General features: G+C 41.8%; 1 protein-coding gene across 2 annotated transcripts in view; it reads right to left on the bottom strand.

Moving 5' to 3' along the window:
* CSMD1 (CUB and Sushi multiple domains 1) overlaps positions 1-23193 on the bottom strand; it is a 1403311-nt gene that overhangs the window by 870595 nt on the left and 509523 nt on the right. For both annotated transcript variants that reach the window (XM_033848938.2, XM_073798556.1), the window contains exon 3: positions 1348-1542. In XM_033848938.2, the coding sequence (XP_033704829.2) occupies positions 1348-1542 (195 nt within the window). The remainder of the gene's footprint in view (positions 1-1347; positions 1543-23193) is intronic.

The raw sequence follows: 23193 nt of genomic DNA, 5'->3' as shown, positions 1-23193 counted from the left end.
CCTACTGTGAAGATGACACATGAAAAAGTAATGCCTGCTCATAACAAGCAATCGATATGTACTAGTTACCAGCTGTAGTATTAATGGCAGTAGTAGTAACAGTACTAATACTAGTTGTAGTAATAGTAATAGCAGCAGCAGCAGCAATATGCCATAACTAAGATAAGTCGCGTTGGGAAGATCTCATGCGACTGCAACACGTAACAGAGATAACAGAAAAAATAGAAAAGTATTCATTAAAATAGCATAGACGAAAATAGAAACAGACTGATGAAAAAAACACATTATGATATGAGGACTTAAGCTAAGGCTGTGGATCTGCCTGGTTACATACGTGAATAAAAAGTTGGACGTGGGTTCTTGTAATAAACTATAACGGAAAATAATTGAAAAAAAGAATATAGATACATCCATAGATATAGGTATCACCAAATCACTTTGCTGTACACCTGAAACTAACACAATATTGTAAATCGACCATACTTCAATAAAAAAAATTCAGACCTGGGTTTGTGTCTTAACTCATCCTATGCTATCTTTTGGAACCTTTTGAAAACTAAAATTTGCTTCTTTACCTGTTAAGTGAGTGTGAGTGTTTATTATTTCAGTGGGGTTTTGTGAGAATTCAGCGATACGATTCAGGTAGGGCACTTAGCACATTTTCTGAACTACACTAAGACCTCAATAAATGTAAGCTACACTGTTACATTTGAAACCATAAAGTGAGTTTTTTCTTAGGAAAATCAAAACCTAAGAGTCAAAGCATGCCCTTTCCTCAAGTTACTGGATCAGGAAAATAATGTCACAGAAAAGACTAAAAATCACAAGGCTTCCAGAAAACTGATTCTAATCTTGCAACAAATCATAACGAGGAACACTTGCACTGGTGCAATCCTTTATGGTCTATCTCTAAAGCCCGAGAGTGTTGCAAGAGTCTTCCCATGGTATAATTTAATTATCAAGGGGTATCTGCCGTTTTTAATGAGAAAAAGGTAAAAAAGGAAACTTCAAAGCAAGGAGGCCAGAAATGTGTGCATTAAATCTCAGAATGCTATGACAGTAAGTGATAAAAATAGGGAGAAGTCCACAAGGTTTGAGAAACAGGATGAAGAAAAATTTGGATGTTTAAGGAACATATCTAAATTTGTTATTGACTTCACAGGGTGCAGTCATGGTTTCTTAGGTTACGTACAATATTGCTTTAGGGAACAGAACGAGCTGACATGGGAAGACCCAGCGTGATGTGTCTTGCTTTCGTTAAGTGGAAACTTTTCCAGTGTCAATTCCAAAGCCATTTGCTGAGTCCAGGTGTCAGCTCATCACACACCCTCCCTGTACAGCACCTACCTCTGCAAAACGGGGCTGGAAAGTCCCACGATGCTCCATTCCCAGGGCTGACGATGCAAGTCAGAATGGCGTGACCTTCCAAGATGTAGCCAGAGAGGCAGCTATACCGGATCTTGTCTCCTATGTTGAATCTTGTTCCGTGGAGAACTCCTTTCAGTATTTCTCCAGGATTTCCACATGTGTGGCTGGGTAAAACTATTGGGAGAAAAAAAGAGGAGAAAGAAATAGAAGTTAAAGGAAGATTTTCGACTGAGATCAATTTATATCACAAGACATGGACCACTTTTGAACTACTAAAGTTAGCAAATCTAGGACAAAAATTATCTTAATTTGGTCGAAAAATTAAACAGAGAAATGGATTTGTGTTTTGTAAAATCTGTAATTTAGTACTTTTGTAAAGAAATATTTAAAAAGTGTAAGTAAGTGGATTTTGTTAAGAGGGGAAGATACAGTTCTGCTTAGATTCAGTGTTCTAAAGGACATCTAGATTATTTTTTTAATTATGAGATTCTACAGTCCCACATAGTTAGAAATCAGATAATACAGCAGAATATAGATATCTGAAAAAATAACAGAAATACAGCATGAATGAATATCCATGCCATATTTTTCCTTATTCCTCCAGGACCAGCACTGCCTGATACACACCCGTAATAAGTGTTCAATCAATGTTTGATGGATAAACAACTGAATTAAATAATAAATTAAAGCTGTCATTTGCTAATCTATCAGACTTTTACAAAAACTGTACCACTATTATATTCCAAGCCATCTGTAAGGATCTATGCGTTTCGAGTGTCTGATTCACAGCAAAGTTTTTTTATTTTTTATTTATTTTTTTCTGGTACGCGGGCCTCTCACTGTTGTGGCCTCTCCCGTTGCGGAGCACAGGCTCCGGATGCGCAGGCTCAGCGGCCATGGCTCACGGGCCCAGCCGCTCCGCGGCATGTGGGATCCTCCTGGACCGGGGCACGAACCCGCGTGCCCCGCATCGGCAGGCGGACTCCCAACCACTGCGCCACCAGGGAAGCCCCACAACAAAGTTTTAAGTATCCGTTTTGACAAGGCAAGTACTGTCTCCCTTGCATTTCAGTGAGATAGCCTTGATCCTGGTCTTTCTTGGCCTCCTCACCTTTCATATTGACAGGCTTCTCTGTCTAATTCAACTGCCTTGAAACCTAATGGACACGATGCCGTTTCACACTCATAGAACGTACTTTTGAACTTAATTGAGGCACCATTAAGTTGAATAGACGAAGTTGATGATTGTCGGCTACTGTCTCCCTATTTCTGGTTTAAATTTAGCATATCATCAGTAAGTTAGCTGCTATTATGTAGAATTCAAATACACCAAGGATCCTACCATTTAAAAAAGAAACGATATTCCAAAAAAAGTATTTCCAAATGAACAAAATTATTCTATTTCTGTATCCAATTTTTTGCATTGGTATAGGGGTACATTTTGTTATATATGTGTAATACAGAACACTTTTTCTTTGTTTGCAAACAGAGAGATAAATAGACATTTCCCAGTGAACAGGGAGGGAATTTCAGTGATTTCCAAGATTAATTTTATTTTCGTATTAAATACATACGAACTAAACTATATAGAAACACTTAGAAAACAAATACTACAATTTAGATGTTTAATATTACTGACATGTTTATGAAATCACTATATAGTCACAGCTTGCTCAGTTCTAGTTTTTAGAAAATAATTTCTGAAAACAGTCTACAAAAACCTGTTTGATAACATAATAGAAAATAATTCAGTATACTCTATAATCATCTATGGGTCTTTCATAAAAAAGAAATTCTGTTTTTCATTCCACATTCACCATCCCTAAGGCAATACATCTGTTTTTAAAATGTTGTTTAAAAACATGTTTAACTGTCTGGAATTTAACTGTCTATGATTTCCTAAGGTAGAAAACTTTCAATTCTATCTTGGAGAATCACTTTATTTTATGACCCGGGATGCCCAACAGCTAGCCTGAGCTAGGGACCTTATAATCAGAGACAGACGTGAGACATGCGCTGAATTTCTATCATCAACAGAGAGAGAAAACCAGATGGGGTTGGGGGGGAGTATGTGAATATGAATGCTTTTGGTGTTTTTCTTCCTTGTCCAGAATGAAAATTTTGATTTCAACCAACCTTATAATTTAGGAAAATAATGTTAATGTGAACAATATCAGCGAGAGAATAGAAGTAACTGAGGATGATTTAAAACATTTACTTCTAGTTGCAAACAAACACGAAAATGCAAACACGCACATAATATTACAAAGGCATCAGCCATTTCATTAAGACATTATCAAAATATCTTTCTTTTTTTCGGCATGTGGGCCTCTCACTGTTGTGGCCTCTCCCGTTGCAGAGAACAGGCTCCGGACACGCAGGCTCAGCGGCCATGGCTCACGGGCCCAGCCGCTCCACGGCATGTGGGATCTTCCCGGACCAGGGCACGAACCCGTGTCCCCTACATCGGCAGGCGGACTCTCAACCACTGCGCCACCAGGGAAGCCCTCAAAATATCTTAAATTGTGAAAAATGGACAAAAATGATTATAGGTCTACACAAAGAGTTATGACTCAGACACACAAAAAAAAATGCCAAGACATGAAAATCCAGTGGCTGGACAAGACTAATTTAAAATAAACTCAACCCCACTGTCACTTCTGCCATTTTTATTTGAACCAACTTTTCAACCAGTTTCCCCGAAGATGGTGACGGTCTCTTGGTGTCTCCCAGAGCAATGAGGACACATTAAGTATTCAGTAAATATTTATTGAATTGACTTGGACTCTACATTTAGTTTGCTTTAATCATTCCTTGAAGTAATGTACACTCTTCCTCATAGATGCTTCAAGAAATTCCTATTAGGGTGATGGGAATCAGGCACCCAGTGCAGACACTTGTGGATGTGAAAGAATGTTGAAAGGAGCTCTGGGCACACTGCTTTCCTCTCACGGCAGGTTTCCACCCATCAGACCCCACGAAGCCAAGTTTGTACACCCAGGACTTGAAACCTAGGCTGTCATTCCAATTAGGCTCACTGAAAATCCCTCTGTAACACTTCTGCTTTGGCAAGTGCAAATGGTCACAATTCAATGACTTAATTAGGCTATCACATCAAACCTTTGACCCAACTGTTTCAGTCATTAAATGGATACCATGTCAAATCCCTTTCCAGAAGAAAAGTGGAAACATGATACTAAAATAAAATATGTCACTAATATTCATCAGGAAATGGGACAAAAGGCTGGCGGACAGAAGTCTGAAATTCATCAGAGGAAGGGCAGCATTTTTAACAGGATGTACACAATTAATGAAATTTCATTAGGCAAGTGCATTTGGAAACTGGTTCCCCGGAGGGTGAATGTCAGACTACTTGTTTACACTTGGCCTTTCCAGGAGTTTCACTGCAGCTTAAGGAAGTAAAACCTCAAACACCCACCTGACATACACCCTTGGAAATAAAACCAACGGATGCGTGATGTGTTTGTCCACAGACTGCCCTCCGCTCCCTCCTGAAACCTTTGGGAAGGATTAGAACAATCCACTGTACTCATCTTCCGGAATGCTTTGAAAGCTAGATTTTCAAATCTTGAAACCTGACATTTATTCTCTGTCCTGACTCTCTGAATCGTGGCCGTTTGGTGGGACAAGAAGATGCAGAGACAGCAGTTACGTGACAAGTGCAAGGAGGATTTCTTAGGGGCAGGGGAGAAATTTAATGCCATCCACTTCCAAAGTCTCTTTCTCCACGTGAAGAACAACATTTCGGGAGATATGCTGTGTAGATGCCTGAAAAGTTACAGGATCTGGATGAGAAGAACTCAAAGAGGAAGTGTTTTAAGTATAAGGAGTTTTAATTATACTTCAAGGTGGGAAGTGGTAAGGTTTGGCCAAATTAAAACAGAAAGATTGGGCTTCCCTGGTGGCGCAGTGGTTGAGAGTCCGCCTGCCGATGCAGGGGACACGGGTTCGTGCCCCGGTCCGGGAAGATCCCACATGCTGCCGAGCGGCTGGGCCCGTGAGCCATGGCCGCTGAACCTGCGCGTCCGGAGCCTGTGCTCCACAACAGGAGATGCCGCAACAGTGAGAGGCCGGCGTACCGCGAAAAAAAAAAACAAACAGAAGAGAGAAAGATCATTTTAAAATGAAGGATGCAGGAGTGACAAGTGGCTACAGAAAAGTGCCCGGCACAGTGGGTTATGTGGATCAGGATCAGACAGACTTGTGTTTCTCCTCCAGAAACAGACCGTATAATGTTGGACAAATTACTTAAATTTCAGTCTCTATGTCTTGACAAGGGGAATTAAAAATAAAACCTAGCAACAGGGTGTGCTGTGACACATGTATGAGGTAACGCAGATTCAACAGTTAGCAGGGAACATGGAAGAGAATAAGTGCTCAATATATATTAGCAATTTCAAATTTATTTTCCCAGTTCTAAAGCACCATGTGGACTTTACGGAAATCACACAAATGTAAAAGTATGCAGCGGTTCCGATATATACCAATTTTAGAAGCAATAAAACTAGAAAGAGTCTGCTAGAGTCTATATTGTCATTAAAATAAGAACATAGTCATTAAAATAAGACCATTGTCATTAAAAAGGGAAGCAAAGGAGAAAGACATTCCAGTTTTTAGCCATATTAATTCAACTTCATTATTCCTGCTCTAATGTAATAATAATTAGTAACACTTATATAGCAGGTGCTATTAGCTAGACACTGTTTCAAGTGGTTTATATATATTAACAGTATATATGAAGTCAGTGCCATTATTATCCCCCTTTTAGAGAGGAAGAAACTGTGGCACAGAGCGGTTAAGCAACTTTCTCATGGCCACACAGCTGGCAAGTATTGGTGACAGGATTTGCACATGGTGGATCCAGCATTTCTGCCCTTCAGCACTACAATAAACTTTCTTATGAAACTGTTGTCAACATCAAAAGAAATAAAGATAATAAAATGCCATTAAATCTGTCATGTTCTCAATAGAGCTTTGTTTGATATAATAAAAGGAATATAAGGATTTGGGAGAGTTACGATGTTTCCTCAGGTAAAACTGAAGGCAAAATTATTACATGGTTTTTTAAAAATAAGTTTCAAGCTCTCGGGTAAATTTTCAGAATGGGAGAAAGGAGTCAGGAGGGACGGCGTAACAAAGTTAACACAAGAAAATGACAAGTTGGCAGAGGGACTTGAAATCTTAGAGGCTGGATTTGCAAAAGATTTTGAACGGCAGTTGTAAGACATTATAATCTTATAAGAAGTGAGAACACAAAAATGCCTGTTGGAAAATGATTTTGACTGTGTGAGCTGAGTTTCGGGGAGCATAAAGCATGTATGGCCAGGTGACCCCTGGGATGAGCTTATTGGTCTTACACTTTAATTTTTCTGGTTGACCTTTCATTGGTTTATATCTTGAAGTGTAAGGGAGACACTGTTTTCACATCACTAACCTGGATCTATGAGCAGCTGAACCTTTACTACCCCAAACAACGCAGGCATCAATTCAGATATAAATGACGGTAAATCTATGATCAAGGAACTAAATGGCAAATCAAGAGTTAACTACTGAGGAAGAAACAGCAACAAGAGGAAGAGTTTATGATGGTGACCCAGGAAAATAGGATGTGTGAATATGGCCATGATGGCCACAGATGCAGACTAGTAGGTTCAGTTGTGAACGTGACTATGCTCTTTGTTTTTAAGCCTGTTCACCATCTCCGTGGTGTACCCTAGAGTTACAAGAAAATAGGTGACCACCAGAAAAGTTCCTAAGTTTCCTGATTTACTGAGTAACAATGGAGGGAAGAAAAAAGAAAAATAAGTGGGACCCCAGATGTAAATCTTCTGGAATACCCAAAGTTAATGGGGGAGGAGGGAATAACGATTAAACAAAATACAAAAATGGCCCAAAAGTTAAGATCAAGACCAAACAGAGCCTAGGAGTCCAGCTGAGAAGCAATCATGGAAGAATGGATGCCTGGTAAATTCAACAGGTGAAAATTAAGCGTAAGTGATTGACATACAAAAAGGAGCACAGCAAAAAGAAATAACAGCAGGTGAACTTTTCAATTATCACTGAATTGCTGAAGAGAAAATTCCGTGTACGTTAATTTTCTCAGGTAAATTTACCTATACTTCCGCCACAAGGTAGATCCCCAATGCTTTCATTAATGACTTATAAGCAAATACACAATTTTTTTTTTTGTGGTAGGCGGGCCTCTCACTGTTGTGGTCTCTCCCATTGCAGAGCACAGGCTCTGGACGCGCAGGGTCACCGGCCATGGCTCACGGGCCCAGCCGCTCCGTGGCATGTGGGATCTTCCCGGACTGGGGCACGAACCCGTGTCCCCTGCATCGGCAGGCGGACTCTCAACCACTGCGCCAGGGAAGCCCAGATATACAGTTTTTTATGACCATCTTTCTTCTTCTCAAAAGTGAACTTTACACTCAATAAATGGATGTTCAGTTGATTACAAGTTGCCCAATATTTATATAATGATGACTTAAGAGTATTTCTAAAAATTGAAAAGGACATTGAAACAAACATGACCACAAGCCCTGGTAGATATCAGATTAATGAGAGCAAAGAAGCCAGCAACCACTCAGGAACTGGTCGAAATGACCTGTGCCCCACGCTAAATAATGCTTCTGTTTACTCTCTAATCCATGATATCCATATAACAAGGACAGTAAGACCCATTCGAAAGGTTAAGTGTTACATTAAATACCACTAGGGATGGTTAACAAAATTGAATTAAATTGATTCTAGAAAACAATTCTAAACTCTTTCTGAGTCACAGTTCATTTATTACTTCAAATTTTTAAAAATCTCACTATAACACTTCTTCTATGGGCTAAGTTAGAGTATCAGGTATTGGATTTACCTTCCTGCTTTAATGAAGTTTAAAAAAAATCAAAATTTATTTTTTTAAAATGGCTCTCAAAGCATTGGACATCAGTCAGTGTTGGAATACGACCCTTGAGAGATGGGAATTAAATGAGAATCCCTAAAATTTCTCCAGCTTATTTCTTGGAGAGAGTTAGGGACCAAAGGTGCAGGGAATAGAAACCCAGGTTGAGTCTGACAGTCTCCCTGAGTTGAGACAGAGATGAGAGCCCCGGGGTGCCAGAGAAGCTAAATTTCACAGGAGGAAGAGAGCTCCAGAGACCTACAGAGGGCCCCTCTTGAATATGGGGTGAGTTCTTACTAATGCATGTATGGAAAGAAACGACCCAAGGTTAGTGAAAGAATTACGGAGGGATTAGAAGCAAAAGTGCCCAGGATGCTTGCAGGGCTGAGAAGAATACCTTTCCCAACAGTGAGAACAAAAACCTCCATCATTTCACTGGACACAAGTTAGTGTACTGAGAAGGCTCTAAGCTCAGCAGTGGGGAAAACACACTCTAGAGTGAATGCTGCCTGCGTCACGTGTCAGAAATCTTACAAGCAACAGGATCAGAGTAGGGTGAGGCTAGTGAGGGGCCTTGCATGGAGAATCTGAGGGGCTCTCACTACCTGGGTTATTCAACTGTAGGATCATCCCTGGCACAACACGGGAGTGAACGCCCACTTACACTTTCACCCGAGGTTCCTAACTTGACTCACTCCTCATGCAGCCTGAAAAAGCAGTACCTGTAAGGATCAAACTGCTCCAAGAACTTTAACTACATCCAAAAATCTTTTGGGGAATACAAAAATATCCAACACCCTCCAAATTAAGAGTCACGATATCTGGTACCCAATCAAGCATGCCAACAGGCAAGATGATAAAATCCATAATGAGGAAAAAGAAGAATAAAAAATGAGCCAGAAATGACACCGATGGCTGAATTAGTAGACAACAGCATTAAAATGGTTATAATAATTGTATTCTATGTCTTGAAGAAGGCAAAGATCAAACAGGTTAACTAGACACGTGGGGGGGGGGAAGGCAGAGATTATTAGATTGGATTTTAAAAAGGCAGTGATACACTGATGCCAAGAAACGTCCTTTAAAGACACAAAGCAACAAAAGTAAAATGAGAAATATTAATCAAAAGAATACTAACATTAATCAAAAGAACACTTAAGTTGCTATGTTAACATCACACAGTTTTTTGTTTTTTTTTTTTTCGGTACACGGGCCTCTCACTGCTGTGGCCTCTCCCATTGCGGAGCACAGGCTCCGGACGCGCAGGCTCAGCGGCCATGGCTCACGGGCCCAGCCGCTCTGTGGCATGTGGGATCTTCCTGGACCGGGGCACGAACCCGCGTCCCCTGCATCGGCAGGCGGACTCTCAACCACTGCGCCACCAGGGAAGCCCCATTACACAGTTTTAATGCAAAATAATATAACCAAGGATAAAGAGGGTTATCTCACAATGTTAAAAGGGTGGACATAGCAAGCCTATGTTGATTCTTAACCATAAAAGGGGCTCAGCTTGATTCACCTGCAGTCATGTCTCTGAGGGTGGCGACCCCTCCAGAGAGAGGGATCAGGAAACTTCATTCTCCAGGTGATGCTACAGGTTTGAGCAACAAGAAGCCTCCCTTCATCTAGGCCTCAATCGCAGAGCTACAGCCTGGTTCCCTGGGACACTGACCCTTGACACGGGGGTTGGGTGCACGCACTTTACCTGGTGGGGCTGGGGGAGGAGAGGCAGCAGGGCTGGGCAGAGAAAGGTACTGAGCTGCAGGGCATGACAAAGCATGACAAAGCCTCAGACCATCCTCCAGGGAGCTCTGGGTTTGGGTTGGTTTCCGGATTGTCTCAACTTGGGGTGAGGCCATAGCCCTTCCAGCAGACTACCCAGTTATGAGCTGAGGCTCCCCCCACAAACACACACACTGACAGGTGTCACCTTAGACGCAGCAGCTCCCTCTGGCCAGGATCAATTCCCGGAGATGGTCTTAGGCAAGTGTTTCCAGCTGCCAAACTCCGGCACCCCACACCTTCTGGCCCTGACCCACCTCTCCAGGGGCCCACTGGCATCGCTAGAAAGGCCACACCCTTTCTTGTCCACTACCTTCCCACCTTCTCTGTTATTGCCACATGGTACCCTGAATGCAAAGCTTTCTGGTAACAGCTTTTCTTGTAAACCTGAAGGTTTAGGTATATTCCAGGAAATTAAAAAAAAAAAAAACACCTCCATGAACTACATATTAAATAGGACTAGTTTCAGATCCCACAGGGAAGTAAAAAATACAAACAAACAGACAGAGTTAAACCTTTCATTGCAATGAGGAGCCCTGGGGACAATCAAACTCACCTGGAGGCTGCTGGGGAGAGGTTCTGCCCCTCCCCCAGGGTATGAGGACACTGAAATCAGCACGAAGCAGTTACAGAAGAGGGGGCTGCACCCTCAGCGCCCCAAGAATGAGGAACGGGACAAAAGGCAGAGGAGGGGTATATCACTGGCAAAGCCCGTTAATAACTGGCACCAGTGGGCCCCTGGAGAGGTGGGTCAGGGCCAGAAGGTGTGGGGTGCCGGGTTTGGGAGGCTGGGGGGACAGTGGGCGAGCAGCTTGGCACTAAGGATCTCACGAGCAAGAAGGAAGATGAAGACTCTTATTTTTTCCAACTATTCTAAAGGAAGAGCATCGTTGCAGGGGTAGGCAGACAAAAAGCTTATCAGCTGTGCATGATATGAGCAGATCGAAGGTTTCAAGGACAATATAATTTAAAATAGCGCTGCCTTAGTGCCAATGAATGGAAAGCGCTAGCAGCAGGTGGAGATCACTAGCTTGGAGCCATCTGACAGGCTCCTGATGCTGGAGTCCAAATGCCGAGCTGAACAGGAGGGGAGGAGAGCCCGGCCCAAGCAGAGCCAGGGCCCCCAGGACACGGGTGCAGATTACAGGGGGCAGATTTTTTAGAATGAAACAAACTCAAGAATATTCATGCTATTAGTGGTGACTTAGGAAAAGAGCAAATTACTTTTAGGAAGAGAGTTATAGCAGAAATAATTTTAAAGAGACAACAGTACTCAAAGCAATAACTGTAAGATTCAAAGACTAAAATAAAACATGAGAACACAAGTGACCTATAAAATACAAAGAGTAAATTACCCGCAGAGGTAATTTTCAGCCATTACAAGAGATGGTGTTTCCACATCCTGACCACGCACTGTTTCTTTCAGGCTCTTGGCACTGCTTGATTGGTTTTTATTTATTTATTTATTTATTTGCGGTACGCGGGCCTCTCACTGTTGTGGCCTCTCCCGTTGTGGAGCACAGTCTCCGGACGCGCAGGTTCAGCGGCCATGGCTCACGGGCCCAGCTGCTCCGCGGCATGTGGGATCTTCCCGGACCGGGGCACGAACCCGTGTCCCCTGCATCGGCACGCGGCCGCTCAACCACTGCGCCACCAGGGAAGCCCGTTTTTTTTCTAACATTAGGATATTTATGCCTATATTCATGTACATGTACACAACACACCCACACGTGTGTCTTACGAAGTGCATAGAAAAATATACGTCTGAGTAATTCAAATCAAGTCCACACATTAGATCCCTGTACACGGAAGTAGATATGATTTAAAATAATGGTTCTATAATTTCATTTAGATACATAGCATAGGTTTTATAGCGATTAAAAGCACTTCTTTTAATTTTAACATACATTTGTACAGAAAATAATGAAAGGAGTTTAACGATTTCTAAAAGTCATATGGCTTTATCTATTATTTCCAATTAATAAATTCTTGGCTGTCACTCAGTCTAACCTGATTGACTTTTTCTTCTATGGGAGCCTGCACCTACCTTCTAAAAATAGTCTTAAATTAAAGCTATGGACACAAGCAGTTTCAGTTTACCAGGCATTGGTATATTACTAATTTATGATTTTCATATTCATTTGAACTTAAAAGCTTTTTCCATGATTGAATTCATATAAAGAGCTCAAGCTTTATTAAAAAGAAAGTCTCTTGGAAAAGGTTAAAGCATGCTTCTTTGTCATGTACTATCTCTCTCTCTCTCTCTCTCTCTCTCTCTCTCACACACACACACACACACACACACACACACCTCTTCAATATCCCTCTGGCTATCCCCTTCTCCTGTGCATTTTTCCATCCATTTCCGGCACCACTGGAAAGGGACCTTTTTACAACACAGTCAGGTCAGGCCCGCGCCTACTGAGAGCCTTCCTACTGAAGTCAGAATAAAACCCAGACCCCTTAGCAGGTGCTGCAACACCCACGTGGCCCAGCCCCTCGCTACTCCTCTGACCGTAACTCCTAAACCTCTCGTTGTGCTTCAGCCGCACAGGTCTTCCCCAAGGTTCTTGAAGAGGATGCACACACCCTCCCTCCCCTGAGCCGGCACAAGCTTTATGACCTCTGCTCAGATTACTGCCCCCTCCACCCCTCCCCAGACCTTTACGTGATTTTTCTTATCCTTCAAGTCTCAGCTTGATCACCATCATTTTTCAAAGCTCTCTCGTTCAGCTGACCTAAAAGAACTCTGTTCTTGCCTCTTAGTATTTTCTATTGTGTCATGATTTAGTTTCTTCCCATCACTACAACAATTTTAAATGATTTCATTTGCTTACTGGTATCTATTCCACGCCAGAATTGAGTTGAAGGAGAGAAGGCTTACTAGTTCTCTGATTCACGTTTGTAGCCACAACACCTGCAATAGCACTTAATATATAGTGGAGACTTCATACACGCTGTATGGAATGAATGAATGAATCACTGAATGAGTGAATGAATGCACACACTGGTTGGGTGGGAAATTCTGAATTCCCAAGAAGTGGAATCTGTCTTAATCAGAATCTTTATCTGAAGATGACAATTCTTAACATCTTAGGAAAGATCCTGCATCTCAAAGAGAATTTCAAACACTCCAGGAATAAATACTGCGTTGGCCAAAAAGTTCGTTTGGGTTTAAGTAAAAATAAAAGACATTTTTCATTTTCACGAACTTCACTGAACAACATATTCGCTAACCGAATGAACTTTTTGGCCAGCCCAATACAAGCCTGCCTTTACACGAAGCCTGAATGAATCTCCATTCACATCAATGAGGACTCACGTGCTCTGGACAGGAAAGGAAGGCCCTGGACATTGCAGGAGTCATGTGACCTAAGCTAACATACAGAGACCTACAACACTCACTCCTGTAAGATGCTAGAAGCCTGCTCTTTATTTGTTTTGAAGTGTAGTGCCCTGAGTTACAGCAGCCTTTTTAAAAGAGAGAACCAGGAAGAAAAAAGACAGAAAAAAGGGCAAAAGGATCTCACTGGGAATGTGTGCTGTGAGCAGACCTCCTGTGGACAACGTCTTGTGGGAACAACGCCAAACTTGGTGGATCCGTGCACATAAATTCATCTAGGTTTTGGAGAGTCAAGAAAATATATGACAAAGTCAAGTCAGACTAGGCAGTTTCTTTAAATTTTGGCCTGACACCAGAGGGCTGAGCGAGCCCCATAGCGTAAGTTAGCTAAACGAAGCTGCAAGGTTGAAGATGCTGGAGCAGAATTAAAGGCACTCTCTGAATATAAAGAGAATGGCGCGTAGGCAATCAATTCTGACAGGCAGCATCCCATAACCAGGTGGATCTCTAATACCAATATGGTCCATATTTTGCTCACCACATTATATAAGAACAAATTACATTCAGATAACTTGTCATGTATAGCATAAGGGATGTGCAAGGGCTTCTAGATTTTCACTTGGACATGATTAATATTTGGGACCTTATGTTAGATGGGGAACCAGAAGGTTGGAAGTCTCTAATTTTTATTAGAATGATCAATAACTTTTACTAAAAGTTGGGTGAATTATTGATGAGGCTTGAAATTAGTTACTATAATTATGATAGAGGATAATTTATAGATCAGAAGACTTATTTATTCAACACATACTTGCTAACTTTCTGTTATTTACATTACAAATATGTTAAGAATCTTACAAAGAGGCTTGAGAGATGGTTTTTTTCACCAGAGTGGCTGCAACTCTCCATTTGGGGTCTGAGGCTCCCCTTACCCCGCGTGGAATTTCCCGTGAAGATCACCGCAGAGCTGAATTTCAGTCCTATATCTGCGTATGGACATGTCACTGTGGCAGACTGGTAGTGGTCTCTCCATAGCTAAGCTCCCCTCTTTTCTTAGAACGGACCTCCCCCTACCACCGCCAAGTTTTAACTAATGTTAGGAACTGAATGTTTGTGTCCCCCTACAACTCAGAGGTTGGGATACAAACCCCTAAGGTTATGGCAATTGGAGGTGGAGCCTTCGTGAGGTGATTAGATCACGAGGGTGAAGCCCTCATGAATGGGATTGGTGTCCTGATAAAAGGGACCCCAGAGAGCCTCACCCTCTTCCTCCATGTGAAGACAGAGTTAGAAGTCAGCAGGCTGCAGTCTGGAAGACAGCCTTCACCAGAGCTGGACCCCGCTGGCCCCTGGTCTCAAACTTCCAGCCTCCAGAACTCAGAGAAATAAATTCCTGTTGTGGACAAGCCATCCAGTCTATACTACTTTGTTATACCAGCCTGAACCGACAAAGACAGCTGAACATATGGCCACACAGAGAGGATCACGTGTCCTCATCTCTCCTGAAAATAGGCAGGGACAGATGATGAAATCCAGAGCAGGAAGATGTGATGGGGAGTGAAGGGTGCCACGTGCAGATTCCTCGCAAGGGAGCTGCCTACCCTTTGCTCTCTCTTCTCTCCACTGGAACACTGGAGAGGGGTTGGTGGGCTGATCTGCCTACAACCGCATAGATAAGGACAGGAATTTAAGGAATGGCTGCCTGAGTAAATAACATATGGAATGGAGTCACCTGCCCAAGCTGGACTTCCTTCCCACCCCTACACTGTTGCATTAGAGAGAGAAGTAAACTTCTTCTCAGCCTCAGCTGCTGTATTTTGGAGTCTTTTTGTTATAAGAGTTTAGTCTATGCCCTGGTGAATGCAATCATCTAAATGCTGACCATTATAACACCTATAAAATTCATCACTCTTCCTAGTATGCTGTGATTTTGGATGTATGGAACTGATTTTCCTTCCAGACCATAAAACACAGATTAGGAAACTTCTCTGATTAATTATGTAATGAACGGACCCGACAATAGTGCCTTACACGACTAAGTTTAGTAAATGTTAATTCTCGTGTTTGCATAGTAAATGTTTGGGAGTTTTGTAAGGTGTCATTTAAGATGACAACTCTCTTTATCTGGACATATAATAATGAAAATAGAAGCTCCATCAACATCAGTTTATCTGCAGCAACAACTATTTAGAAAGGGTGTGTTTAAATACATTGTAATGTATAGAATGTGTGTGCATTTGTACCCTGAGCTCCATGATTTCTCCTTTAAATCCACAGACTTATTAAGAGAAATGAAAAGTTTTCATTCAGAACTGCTTTTTCGTTCGTATATTATTAGATGATAACAAAAACATGGATCCCACCTACTTAAAAGCAGTTCGAGAAAAGAATATCTCCTATATATTCAACTAGTTAAAACTCTGCAGTTTTCTTATTCGAGAGCTGAATAAAATTAGCTTGGAAAACAAGATTATTTCACTCAAATGAATACATGTTAATCAATTTCCATAATACCATTGCTGGTATCTTGAGAGATTTCAATAGTCTTCTCAAATAACTTTTCCTAAGCTAAAAAAAAATCCCGGGGCTTCCCTGGTGATGCAGTGGCTGAGAGTCCGCCTGCTGATGCAGGGGACATGGGTTCGTGCCCTGGTCTGGGAGGATCCCACATGCCACAGAGCGGCTGGGCCCGTGAGCATGGCTGCTGAGCCTGTGCATCCGGAGCCTGTGCTCCGCAACGGGAGAGGCCACAGCAGTGAGAGGACCGCGTACCACCAAAAAAAAAAAAAAAAAAAGAAAAAAAGAAAAAAATCCCTCTTTATACCTACAAGTTTTACAGTACTACCTATTAATTGATCTAATACATATTTTAAGCTCATTAAACATTCCAAAATCACATCATATCAGCTTTGTGAAGACAAAACGTTGTTAATATATTATATAAAATGTTTATATAAATTATTTCCTAAAACTAAAGGTCAAAGTCAGTTCATGTTTAATAATCTCAAGAATTGTAATGGATATAAAATGTTAGTAGAGAAACATTAAAACGAAAAGACTTCAATGTAATTTCAGATGCCACCAAAATAATGGTACTGGAATTTTAAAAAATCACCATGTATTAGTTGGAGATAAAATGTGCTGTCATATACAACTAACTGGCTTGGTTATTTAATGTCTAAATAAATAAAATCTTTAGGAAAAAAATGATCAATAAATGTTATTTGTACTTCAAATGACTAACATTGAAAAAAATAGTAGGATTGATTTACAAGGTGTAATTTTTTTTTTTTTTACTATGCTAGGTTTATAAACTTAGTAAAATAGTAAATAGTAAAAATATAAATATAGCAAAATAGTAAAATATTGGTTCTATAAATATAGTAAACACTTGAGGAATAAAGTAATTGATATTTAAGCTTTTTAATAAAAATATGCAAATGTGTTTACTCATCCTGCCTGGATTGTCCCCTCCTGAAAGGCTCACTTTCCAGAGACTATACAGATTTCCTTTTGTGAAATGTAACTCAACCATGGGAATCTCTGTTGATATTGGAGAATTGCTAATTATTTCTGTTATTATTTGAAAGAGCAGCAGCTGAGGCTTTAGAAGAGAAACAAAGAGGGGGATGTGTCAGAAGGAGAGAGGGCTTTTGCCCTGATAGACAGAGAAAGAGAAAGTCAATCTGGGCATTGGAACTGTCCAGGATTAATTACGGGTGGGGTTGTAGGCAGGGGGCAGGGGGTGTGCATCAGTAATGCCGAAGAAGAATTGATGTTACAAGTGAGGGAACTGGGGAAATACGTATTCCTCCATACGGAAATTCAAATAAAGTGTACTTATCCTCACAGCCATTCCCATTATTCTCTTTACTTGGGACCACCCAAAGCTCCAAGATAAAGAACAGCCTGCATCGCATGATCGATGCAAACATCAGAAAGGCAGGGATCACTCATCATTTATTTAGGTGACTGGACAGAAAGGGAAAAACGAAACAACTCTCTCTTAGTATGTTTAACATTTGCAATAACAAAATAATATGTAAGCTTCTCACTGAAGCGTGGAGGAAAGAGATAAGACCAGCCTCTACTAAGTAAGAAAAGCAAAAACGAAAATTAATCCCACAAGGCCCGTTGTGATTAATTTATGATGTGCAAAATGCCAGCCACCTATTATTTGTTTATTGTGTTATCTTTGTTGCTTAATTACTGTGAATATAAATGCACAAGATGGGCTTTAGCAGGCCTATCTGCTCACTCCCAGGGTTTCCCCATATGTGGAAAATCCCTCAACCTCAATTCTCCCACAGGAGGACTTATAGGAACCCAGCACTGCAGATGAGACTGGAGTCATTTGTTTTTTGTTTGTTTATTTGTTTGTTTTGCGGTACGCGGGCCTCTCACTGCTGTGGCCCCTCCCGTTGCGGAGCACAGGCTCCGGACACACAGGCCCAGCGGCCATGGCTCACGGGCCCAGCCGCTCCGCGGCATGTGGGATCTTCCCAGATCGGGGCACGAACCCGCGTCCCCTGCATCGGCAGGCGGACTCTCAACCACCGCGCCACCAGGGAAGCCCTGGAGTCATTTTAAGTGATAAACACGACTGTGGAATTCTGACTTCACAGACAGGCTACCTTTATAATGTGAGGAATTCTTCAACTTGGAAGTACTGAAAATTAAAAGGGATAAAAAGTAAAAGAAATATAAGTAACAGTAATAAATCACAGAAATGACTGTCAGTCTTACCCTTCCCAGCTATGTAAAGCTTACATAGCTCCCTCCAAAAATGTATAAGATAGTCAATGACCTTAGATCTAGATTTTCGATTATCAATGATCTTAGCCTTTGCTTCTTACCAAATAAACTGTTCTCATGACCAGCTTAGCTCTTGAGTTGCTTAGTATCTGAAAAGGAGTAATCTGCTCTGCAGCTAGTTACCTTCACTAATCAAATTTATTTTCAATGGTACTTCCGCTTAGAAGAAATTGTATCCTGTATCTTGGGAGGTCAGTTTTTCTGTAACTCAGCAACTTCTGAGTGAACTGGCAAAGTGAATGAATTATCCATTAATTACTAATAGAGATTCTTAATTATCTCTAATTTTAGTCCTGGGATGTAAAAACCTCTGCTGTCTGGCCGGGGAGCTCCCCTTCTAGTCGGGAGGACGGCATGAGGATAACGAGGATAGAGGAGGACGACTGATGTGATAAAGACGAAGCCAGGAGGACCAAACAGGAGAGGAGAAGAAGTGGACACTGCTCGAGGCCAGGGGAAGACTCACGGCGTGTGCCGAGACCAGAAGGATGCCAGACTTGGCAAGGCTGGCGTGAGGAAAGGCATCCCGGGCTACAGGAGAGGTCTGCACAAGACTCACTTCCTCAGAGTAACTGCATGATAAACACAGTGACCAAACAGATGCTCCAAGATGAAGGCATCTCATGCGGGCACCTCTAAATAGAATGCCCCAGGGTGGAGAGCCGCCGACAAATTTTCATTTGACCTTTTTTTTTTTTTCTTAAGCACTAAGTGGGCGGTAAGGCCACCGAGATGTAAATAAATATTCTACAAGATTTCTAAGGGAGCCAGAGATGGATGAAAACACACACACTACAAATAAATGTACAGCAACCAGCCATTCGAAATAGGGCGACCATTTCAGTCACCTGTTGAATTGATATAAATGTTATTGACAACGGCCATCTCCAGCAATCTGTTCTTTTTGTGGTTTATGACATACATCCAGGACCTGACATTACAGCTCTAGAAGGAGCGCTTTTTAGATTTAGATTTTGTAGCCGTGCACACAAGTGTAGCTTTTTTCTGCCAGATCAATGCCATCGTCATCATATAGGCGGCCATCATGTCTGACCAATGGGATCCAGTCCAGTACAAACAAGGCTCCCTTTGGATGTTCTGTAACATCTGAATATTCACTGCCAGTATTATAGATGCGTATCTCCTCATGGGCTTTGTGTGTTGAAATCCTATCATACGAGATGAAAATGTACATATACATTTATAACATATAATGCTAAAGGGGAAACTGCTGTAATATTGATCACTACTAAAACTAATTATCTTAGTAAAAGCTATTAACGATATTCAAGTAGATAAAGAAATAAAGTGATAGATGACCCATACATGTATTAAGAGACATTGTATTAGCTAATTTAATTATATATGAGCCCATACACGTGACTAAAAATTCAAATAATATCAAACTAACGAACCATATAGATTATAGTATATCTATAACATATGCCCAGCACATAGTACATGCTCTGTAAGTATCCAGTAAATAAAACCAAAGTAAGACGCTTGTATGTGCCGCATTCTTAATCTCCAACAAAATGCTTTTTAAGAACTAGCCATTCAACTGACAGATATTATTGGCACTTACGGTGTGCCGCATTTAAGGATCTTTTCTAGATCCTTGTGACGAACCCGTGAACACAACAGAGGCTCCCTTCCTGAGTCTACATTCTACCAGGGAGAGCCAGACCCAGAATAAAACATCCTCAGTAAGTAAACTGTTCAATTTAGTATGTTAGAAATGTTCAGCAGCTGCTATTTTTAACTTGCATAATTTAAATAAATAATGTTTGTTTAATTCCAATTAAACATACAACTTTCAAGAAATGACTTCTCTGAGAGCACTTTGTATCCTGTAAGAATGAATCAGAAGAGAACTCCGCCGAGTCAGCATTTCACGAGTAGGGAAGACCCCAAATCGTGTACCCTGATGTAGGTGACAAGTCATTTGACTACGACTTAATAAAAGCATGAAGCATTATGCAGAAAGAGAGAATGTGTCAGAGAAATGGAGGTCCCTAAAAAAGCATCCAGCATCTCAGCCCTCTGCTGACAGTAAATTCTACTGGGCTCCATGAACGTGAATCAGGAAACTCAGAATCTCTCGGCCCACTCAGGGTGCTAGAAAATTAGTGTTTCTGCATTGATTGTGCAGTTCCATGATCCACGATGTGACCACCAGAAGTGAGAAGTAAACAAACAGGAAAGCAGTTTAATAACGGCTGGATCTATTCTGTGTCCCAGAGCTTCACTCCACTTCGTGCTTGTCCCCAAGCTCCACACCCTCCATCAGCTCTCTGTGATCCTCCCTTGTTTCTATTCCTGGATCCCCGCAAGATGCTGGCCAACCAACAGGGCTTTTCGCAAATTATATCGGAGCTTAGGGCTTTCCTGGGTGGTCTTCTACCTGAATATTAAGGAGGCAGAAAGCAAACACCTGTGTGTTGCTTACTACCTCGCCGAGTGGCCCGCGCACTCAGGGATGGGATGCAGGAGACCACACTCTGAGCTCACCTGTGGAAGGATGTTAAATGAGGCACTGGCTTCAGGAGTTTCACCCAAGTTTTAAAATATGGTAGCTTAACGTCACAGTTGGCTGGAGGTTACTGGGCCTGCAGATCTGCACCAAGGATGACATCAAAGCGAAGCTGCCCAAGAGGCAGGCCCTCTGCCCCGACTCTGGGGACCACCGGCACACGTCCCACCTAAGGAAGGGCATCTCAAGGCCACAGGAAGCGTCCCCAGCTTTCAAAGATGCAAACCCTTAAGGTCTTATATGAAGGCTGACATACCCAATTCCTTTCTAAATACTTGAGATATTTAGCTAAAGGGAACTTGTCTCTAATAACATTAAAAGACAGTGAAGGGAACAGGAATTGTGCCCTGGGGGCAGTGTTTTATTGATTCTCTTCATTTAAATTAAAAAGTCAAATAATGAATTAAATTCTCTGAAACAGCTGCATGGTGTGACAGGAGGTCCAATTTCACAAGGCCTTTTCTAAGAAAAAATATGTATGATATAAAATACATATTTTAGAAATAATAAATGGACCCTAAATCTGTTATATAGTATAGCAAATCATATATTCTCTCATTATATGTAAGCATGAGATCAGGTTTGGGTTATTTTAATTAGTTACAAATAGCAAAGATGAAATAAATCTCTTTGCTTCTGTGACCTGTATGTAGACAAACTTCAGCAAGAATGATTTTTAATATAAGTATTTTTGTCCAAAACATTTTTTTAACTACAGTGGGCAAACTCGGTGCCTGCAAAATAAAATATAAACTTACTTTTGTGGCAGCCAAGAAAATAAGAAAATATAAACTTTCTTATCTTGGCAGAAAAGAGTCTTCACGACTGGGTTCTGGTCCTATCTGCCCAGACCATCTCTACATCCCTTTTTTTTTTTTTTGCGCGCGGTACACGGGCCTCTCACTGCTGTGGCCTCTCCCATTGCGGAGCACAGGCTCCGGACGCGCAGGCTCAGCGGCCATGGCTCACGGGCCCAGCCGCTCCGCGGCATGTGGGATCTTCCCGGACCGGGGCACGAACCCGCGTCCCCTCCATCGACAGGCGGACTCTCAACCACTGCGCCACCAGGGAAGCCCTCTTTTATTTTTATCTGATTTTTTTAAAGGGTTTATGGCCAATTTTCTTTAATCAATGGAAAAAGACAACTCAAGATTGTTTGCAAAACCATGGGGTTCCTTTGACCAGAAACATTTTATATCCTCAGGGAAGTTTACCTGCTCATTGCCTCCAATCCCGAATATTAAGGTTATCAACAAGGCCTTTCTTCACGTAAGTACCAGTAGCAATAACTATTACAAACTGGGGATAACGGTGCTGAGGTGGCTTGGTCTGGTATACAGTTCAATGAGATGTAACCCTCGGAGCAGAAGTCAAAGAGATCATGATTATATTTACCAAAGTAAATGAAAAGTTGATGCAGTCGTCTTCTTCTGGATGTCATGAAAATAAAAATATTACCTCAGAAAACACAGAAGGACACCACTTGTGCCCAGGTAGCTGAAGAAATGTCCGTATCTCCAGGTACTTATTCTCACCGAAAAAAATGCCTTCCTTTCCACGTGTCTTTATGATGGAAACTCTACAATGCATGGGTCGGACAAGCCTGAGGGGACCCATCCTGATGACGCGACCATCGGTTCTACTCCAATGAAAACACCGGATGTGGCTTCCCTGGTGGCGCAGTGGTTGAGAGTCCGCCTGCCGATGCAGGGGACACGGGTTCGTGCCCTGGTCAGGGAAGATCCCACACGCCACGGAGCGGCTAGGCCCGTGAGCCATGGCCGCTGAGCCTGCGCATCTAGAGCCTGTGCTCCGCAACGGGAGACGCCACAACAGTGAGAGGCCCAAGTACCGCAAAAAAAAAAAAAAAAAAAAAAAAAAAAAAACACCGGATGAACTGTATTTCTAGAAATGCACAACGCCCATTTTCCTATACTGAGATTCAAGAATAGAATAATCAAAGAGCTTGAGAGTTTTGTGAAAAAGTCATTACTGAAGTGTTCACATGACCAAATTCTTTTTTTTTTCACATCTATTTCAATGAACGATTCCTACCTCTACTCGACTGTACCCTTGCTGTTTCTGAAGACAACCGGGCTCTCCCAGCTCCAGGTCTTTGTATAAACTGTTTCCTGGGCTGGTATCTCTGTTTTTCCCTCCAACACTGTGGCCTCTTTAGCCCATTCATCACTTAATAAGCTCTTACACCACCTCCAAGATTCCAATCAAGAAAAAATGCCAGGCCTCCTTAGATCTGAGTTACTTTACTCCCAGTTACCTTAAAGTTCACATCCCTGCAATACTGTGATTGTGGGTTAGCCTGTGGGTTCCCCCAAAGCTGGTAATCCCACTGAGAGTGGGACTCACATTCTTTTTTTCCTGTTTCTGGCTTCCGTATTTAAGGCACTGCACCCATATCCTTTTGCTCAGTTTGCA

Source organism: Tursiops truncatus, chromosome 21 (assembly GCF_011762595.2).
Source record: "Tursiops truncatus isolate mTurTru1 chromosome 21, mTurTru1.mat.Y, whole genome shotgun sequence".
Taxonomy (NCBI): Eukaryota; Metazoa; Chordata; class Mammalia; order Artiodactyla; family Delphinidae; genus Tursiops; species Tursiops truncatus.
The sequence above is the reverse complement of the archived record's forward strand: the minus strand, read 5'-3'. Positions and strand labels throughout refer to the sequence as shown.